A 7,506-nucleotide genomic window follows, 5' to 3' on the forward strand; every position below is an offset into this window, starting at 1 on the left:
ATCATTAATTTAATAATTTATCATAGAAATTTTTTAAAATTACCTTTGCACCACCAGAATAGTTGTAACATGCATTCATTAATGATAAACTCACAAGCAAGCACCACAACTTTAGGACCTTCAACAGTAATATATTCAAAACATATTGTTATTGATGATAGGACAAGCCAGCTCCCCTAGTTTGTAAGCTAAAAACAATTACTCTTTCCATGAATGGATTCTAGGAGAAAAAACTACAAGTAAATTTATCATTTACCCGATCTTTAAAATGTTCAGTACCATTCCAACAGCCAAGAATATTGCAGAGATTATTATTTTGAACGAAAAGCGGGTAAATATTAATAATAAGTTATTGTCACAGTTTTTACTTTCTAGTAAAAAATACAATAGTTTTTACTGCACTCCCTTGTCTAAGAAAAGGAGAGATTTGGAAAACTGAATTGATCCCTCTTTCAGGAGGGTTCCAAAATAAATGTTCATTGGTTCAATTCTATCAAAAGCATGAACAATTAAAGATTTACTGTTGCAGCTTTATAATTATGCTAGCTGTGCACAACATGTGCATCTTGACAGTTTTGAATCAAGATGATATCTAAAAATACTCTGTAAAGCATTCTATCTATTCACAATTCTGTTTTGCTGTGTATGAAGCACATGCCATCAAAAAGATCTAAATGATTGTTGACCAGGGCATAGACTTATTTAAGGCAGTTCTCAAAACTTTGCCCTATATGAGGAAAAGTAGTAAAATATTAACAGCTGAGGCTTTCTTACTATGAGATTATATCCAATGAATACAAAATTATTCTTTGCCTGCCTGCCCATAACAGAGGTATTCCCAACCTTAACATAATAGAGCTGATTCTTCAGACAGATGGGAAAAACTTATTTAGTCTGAAAGGAAGAGCATAAAATTCTTCACTTCTAGGGTCAGTTTTGAATTTACGTGACTTCTCCCACCAATGCCAACCCCGGTCTTTCCTTGTTGAATTATCCTTTACATGCAAAGTGCTATCCAGTACTAATGCTACAAATCCAGCAACTGTTGCTGGTGATGAGAAAATCACATTGAGAATGTCGTTGAACTGCAAGACAATCCAGTTAGAAAAACAATTTAGTTCCCAAATCTAATAATAGTTCAACTTAATGTCACCAAAATAAATGTGATATCAAATTTCTCTAGCTCCTGGAAAAGAGGAATAGAAATCCTACCCATCGGGATCCAGTGTGCACTGGACCATGCCCAGAAGCAACTGTGAACTCATTGAAATACTGAGGTACAGATAAGCCCAAAAACAAAGAGAAACCCAGGATAAAAATTGTCCTGAAACTATTTAGATTGCAATATTGGAGAAAGCTAAGCCCTCCAGCAGCTGCTCATCAAAATCACACAAACTCAGAAAACAACATGGAGTTACCGCTTTTCTAACTACAAGTATTAATTTGTGCAAACTAATCATAAGCTTATCCAAGGCTTTCTCATAAATTGCAAAAACTAAGACAGTGAAATTGAGTAACTAGTTGAAACTTGACCGAGATTGCAGCATAATGGAAATATGTGTTGCTCATACATACCAACATAAGCAAAGAAAAGGCAATATAAAGCAGCAACAATAGATATTGGAATGGAGGCAAAGATTGCTCCAAATTTGCCTAGAATGACAAAAACGCAAAATCAGCTCTGTAAATTATCAGGTTTAAACATATAATATCCAAATACTATGGAGAATTGAGAGCCCAGGTGAAGATGATAATCACCAAGAATAGAGAAGAATATCATAAATCCTGCTGCTATCTGTATCACCCTGCGACTTCCAACTCGTGTCACTGCCAAAAGACCAGCATTCTCACTGCATGCAGAAAACACACAATTTAAAGTTCTGAAGTAGTCCTTTTCATGAGTGCCAAGGAGCAGCTGAAAATACCAGGCTTCTTACACTGATACAGTGGACCCATTTACAGTTCCAAACATCCCATCCAACAAGATTCCAATTCCCTGCAAAAATACCTATTAGATCTCCTCCCTAACCTTCCTCTAATAATGCTAATGTCCAGACACAAGGAAAAGAGGAACAAGAGAGGTAAAGAAGAAAAAGTCCACTCCTCACCTGCCAACCTATACCTCGGCTTAAGATAGATGGAGGAGGAGCTGTGGCACTTGCATACCTTGACACAGCATAAAATGCACCACTAGACTGCCAATTCAAAGCACAACAATCAATACACTTTGCAGCATATGGATAATTAACAAAGAAGTCAGCAACTACAAAAACAATTAAAAATGAAGACTGGAATTTGGAATTTGACAAGCTAACCTCAACGAGTGAGACAAAAGTAGCAGCCATCATTGCAAATGCTTGTCCTGCATCAAATATGGGCGCTCCCCATTGGAATGGATAGGGAATCCTTATCCTGCAGAATAACAACAATGAGTGAAAACTGTTTTCAAAAATGTGATTGAACATGAGAAATCTGTAAGGAGTCTATACCATGGGGCATGTGTAACCAATCCAGAACTGTCTGTCTTGCAATGAAGTTGGGTTTTTTGAGGGCTATGCTTGTATGCTCCACCTACTGTGAGAAAATAAGCATAAAGCCAAACAATTGCGACAGCAATGATGACAGCAAAGCGCTCAAAAATAGGTTTCTTTCCAGGCTTGATATGTCGTGCATACTGAAATTACAGAAAAGGGATTCAATCAGTTACTGTGCCTATTATACCTCAAGCAAATACAATACTTTTTTCCAACTGCAAAACATTATCTGTAGACGCAAGTACAATGTTAAAACACCATGTATACTATCAATACTAGAAGCATAAAATCAGAACTATAAATCTTTAAATTTGAACCTAAAGACCCAATCTTCTGAAGAGATAAGAATGTTTTCAGGAACACAACCAAAATAAATGCTCATTTTCCAAATTTTAAAATCGTATATTTAATCTTTTGAATTAGTAGTAGCTTCTGGTTTCGCTTGTGTATTGAGTTTTTAACATCACACCTCTGTGAGCCATCATAAGGACGCTGATGATGGATCAGAGTGTGATCCAAAACATTGATGCTAAAAACTCATACACAATCTAAACCAGAAGCTACTAGTTCAAAATTAAAAATTGATGACATATTTAATAGTCTCATTCAAAATTCTGATGCTTTTACCTGTGAAAAAAAGACCAATGCGATAAGCTGTGGAAGTCCTATCTCTATGCATTTAGCCACCTGCAAATAACATTATAAAATGAACAGGAGACTTAATCTGACTTCAACATATGGAAGTGTTAAATAAAATTATGCAATTCAACATGATTGTACCGAATTTTTTTTAAAAAAAGTTAAGCATTCATGCCCTACAATTACAAATGTATAAAACACTTTGTAAAACCATAACTTCCAAAGAAAGCTCTTAATAATAAGGAAATCCGAAAAAACTGATGTGCTACATATAGGTCAACCCAAGTTTGTATTTTGAATGAGAAATTTAAACAAAGACAAGATTCAAAACCTTGAAAACCATAGATCCAGTTCATCTAGTGAAAAATCCCAACTGGTGTGAATAAGGAAATTTACAAGTTCAATAGCCCAATAATTAATTGGCTTAAAGTTCTCTAAATATTCTACTAATAAAACATTTCAATGAGATGCTCTCTGAATTCAAGCTTAATTAGTATCGATAAAAGCCAAAGAGAGCATCCATTTCTTGCTCCCCCAGTTTTATTGCATGAAAATTATTTACCAATAGGTCTACTGCCTCGAATTTAAATTGTAAACTTGAAAGGTGTGCACAAACACCAACTTAGATTAATATCCGAGTGATGAAGTCATATTAAGATGCACCACACCTCTCCAGGATTTGGGTGTTCACAACAATATCCCATCAATGATCCTGAATTAAGGATTGTATGAATTAAGAGTCACTGAAACAAATTAACATTCTGTTCAAAAAGTACTCATTCAAGAAGAACTATTATAAGCAAGATGTCATTAATCCAGGATAATTAGACATTTGATTATGCAAGCGGGGTCTAGGGAAATGGGTCTCATATACATACCCCAGGGAACCCGAGTTCATAGAGGCCAAGCCCCACAAGAGTTATTAGAGGAACTGCAGAAAGTGGACTCAGAAACCTGGCAAAAGCAAGACCATCAACACAGTAATGTCAAGCCTTAGAGACTGTAAAGTGATGAAATCTAAAACAATTTTGTAGCCTATGGATCAGATAAGATGCAGAAACTAAACAGACCTAGCAACAATAGCCCAGAGACCACTGAATCCAACAATGATTTGTAAACTGGATGCAACAATGAGTGCAGCCTGCACTCCTCGCATTGAATGCAAAAATCTCTGCAAACAAGGATTCACGGGTTAGCAAAGAGTAATAAACCATATATGTTTCCAAATCAAGTTTGAAGAATACTCAATGTACAAATTTCCTTACGTACATCATGTGGGTCCGTTATTTTTTGAAATTTGCTAGAACCAACAATGGAAACAGTTGGAAGAACGAAAGCATAGGATCCTCCTATAACAGCAGGAAGCCTAGTCCCAAAGTACGATTGTAAAAGGGTGTTAAGACCTGCTACGAACAGTAACGTCTGGATAACTCTGGCTTTGTCATCCTGCATGGATATTTAATTTATTTAATTGAGAGCTATAAACACCTCATTGAAGCTATCAAACGTACCTTCCACTTAATTAACAGAAATTAGGATTCCATTCGTAGCAAAACCCTCAAATTTTTTTAAGAAATATGAAGCATAGGAAGCTCCATAATGGACTATTATCGGAGTTTTTTGAGACTGCCGAAGAGTGTAGCATTTTCAACTTACATTTGAGCCACCCATCTGAGGAACAAAGAATGAGGGGATGATTACAGTGGTGCCCAACATAACCAGATAGTGCTGAAAACCAAGCAGGATAGCTTCCGCTGCAGAAGCCAAGACAATAATTAGCTCCATACCATGTCCAATCTATAAGCAAATAAATGAAGCTCTTTATTTAGTCTTGAGCAACCTCTTAACCGGAAAACTCAACCAGACAGGTAACCTGTGGTGAAGCTTTGGCGTTATATGAAAATTTGAAATAAAGCACGAATTAGTTGCCAAATTGAATCTAAACATCTAGGATAATGGCTTGCTCTGGTTGACTAATAACGAAATTACAATAAGAGAGATTCCAGAAAAGAAAAGAAAAATCAGAGCAACACGATGTACACATAGGTCATACCATCATAGACAAAGTACACTTCAAAAAAAATTGAGATCCAGATACGGGATATATATATAAACAATTGCCCTGAAACAGTTTCAGAGCAAGATATTCATATCAGCTGTCCAAAGAATTCCAGAAGAGGATGTGGAGACGGTTTTATAGTAAAATGGCCTAATTGATTATATATGAATCAGTAGTAAATGTCTTGAAAACAGTCTTATTTCTGGGTTACCAACAGAGCCATTAACCCTCATATGACCAAGATATTCAAATTCATCATAGACAGGATGCATTTGAACAAGTTTTTGAGCAAATCGTACAGTTTAATTGCTGATAAATATTAATATGTGCGTTTTCAGAGGAACAAATACACATGGAACATTGGATAGTAGAAAGAGCGCGTTTGAACCATTTTGTGGGACGGAGAGTTAAAAATATGTTCCAGACACTTTCAGCCCAAGCTTTACATTTGTTTTAGTGACGGGAAGGATCAAAAATAATACAGACTGAAATATGCACTAAAATCATAGGTAAACAGATTGGATCATACAGAAAACGGAACATGCAATATTCAGCAGCAGTATAAGCATATGGGTTAAAAATATGTTCCAGACACTTTCAGCCCAAGCTTTACATTTGTTTTATTGACGGGAAGGTTCACAAATAATACAGACTGAAATATGCCCTCAAATCATAGGTAAACGGATTGGATCATACACAAAACGTAACATGCAATATTCAGCAGCAGTATAAGCATATGGGTTCCTGACATAAGACATTTGGAACCGTCAGTCCAAAGATTAGCACTTAGAAACGTCTAGAGTTGCAATTGGTGGGCATAAATAATAGGCAAACATAATGAGTTATACAGAAACGCACTAGCGAGAGCTTGAAAAGCGGACCGTTAAAATGGATTCTTTGTAACTGTTTTGGGGTACTAAATGTGTTTGGCCCTGAGGTGAGTTATCTGGAAAAGTGTCGCTCTGCAGCACACAAATGGTAGAACACAATGAAAACGGTTCCAAAGCAACACCCGCATACAGATCACTGTTGGAAAACAAACTGAGAGAGTTTACAAGAGAGAGATACCCATACGAATCGATTTCCAAACAAGAAATAAAAATTAAAACAGATTTGAAGCAAGCAGTTGAAAGGAATGTAGACGAAAATGCATTAGCGAGGTGTTAGGAAATGGAAAAGAAGCTCATACGCCATGGAGGGGGACTTGTTATGCAGTAATCTACTCCGGGGAGCTGATCCTTTGCTGGGTGAGGCTGTAATTCATCAACTTTTGGGGCTCCCCCTCCTCCTGCTCCTCCACCTCCACCTCCACCTCCACCTCCACCTCCTCCACCTCCTCCTCCTCCTCCTCCTCCAGCTCCTCCTCCTCCTCCACCTGCCATACTTGCAGATGAAAAAAGAACCAAGGACTAGTAGTCCTACTGAACCAGCTACAGAACTACCCAACTGCTGCTACAGTTGTACTAGTCGTCGCAGCCAAAAAAAACAAGAAGCAAGAAACTCAGTTTCACTGCGGCTACAGCTTACAGACCCGTCCACGGATTTGTTATTCCTCCTAATATTCCCACCAAGGAAGAAAACTGCTTTCAAGTTGAAGCAGACCCATGTTTTCAATCACTCTCAGGCACAAGAAGCCAAGGGAACATCCAGCATGTAAAATGATGGGGAAACTCCCACGAAATACTAAACTATTGTATGGTGCATACTTAAAAGCAGCCGCTCTCTCTGCCAAAGGAATCTGACGGTGCCAGTACTACAAAGTAAACATTACAGAAACATCATATGATATAATTGTGACAATTATACCCACAAGAAGGGTCATATCCTACTAGAGATGATATTTTACCAGAAGCACAACACCATGAGCGTCTTCTTCATATGATGATTGCAATGATAGAAATGAGAAGATGATTATGTGCTCTCTGAGCATCAGAAAACATATGAGCCTGGCTATTAGGACAATATGAACAGAAGGGGTGAAAACGGTTCAGTTAGAGGAAGAAAAAGTTCGGTTCTGGACGCAAGGGGTAAGAGTCGTAAGACTACACTGTAGGTAACAACAAAGAAGTGGCTTGTATAAGCACAAATAGTAATAGTTAAATGTCACAAGAAAATGATGACTGCGTATTAGCTTATGATATATGATATATAGAGGAATAAAATAGTAGTTTTCAAGAGAATTACAGGGTGGAAGGGCAGCTGGCTTGCACACCGCCTAAGTAACGGTAAGGACAAATCGAATAGATGAGGTTTGTTCCGCCATGGATTTTAGGG

General features: G+C 37.3%; 1 protein-coding gene across 2 annotated transcripts; it reads right to left on the minus strand.

The window, feature by feature from the left end:
* Positions 1-308: 308 nt before the first annotated feature.
* LOC149559460 (nucleobase-ascorbate transporter 6-like) lies at positions 309-7,281 on the minus strand. Of its 2 annotated transcripts, XM_089833385.1 has the most exons (14): positions 6,422-7,281; positions 4,830-4,927; positions 4,443-4,619; positions 4,244-4,344; positions 4,052-4,127; positions 3,162-3,221; positions 2,490-2,674; positions 2,316-2,412; positions 2,109-2,195; positions 1,938-1,996; positions 1,759-1,850; positions 1,576-1,653; positions 1,213-1,373; positions 309-1,085 (listed from the first exon to the last, which is right to left on the minus strand). In XM_089833385.1, exons 1-14 carry the CDS (start codon positions 6,612-6,614, stop codon positions 867-869), a joined length of 1,683 nt encoding a protein of 560 aa, XP_089689511.1. In that variant the 5' UTR covers positions 6,615-7,281; the 3' UTR covers positions 309-866. The 2 variants fall into 2 exon arrangements, with proteins under 2 accessions (XP_089689511.1, XP_089689510.1); XM_089833384.1 differs by having other exon boundaries at positions 2,109-2,412.
* Between the last annotated feature and the right edge of the window lie 225 nt (positions 7,282-7,506).

This window comes from Cupressus sempervirens, chromosome 5, assembly GCF_028749045.1.
Source record: "Cupressus sempervirens isolate cs-2001-9-10 chromosome 5, ASM2874904v1, whole genome shotgun sequence".
Classification (NCBI taxonomy): Eukaryota; Viridiplantae; Streptophyta; class Pinopsida; order Cupressales; family Cupressaceae; genus Cupressus; species Cupressus sempervirens.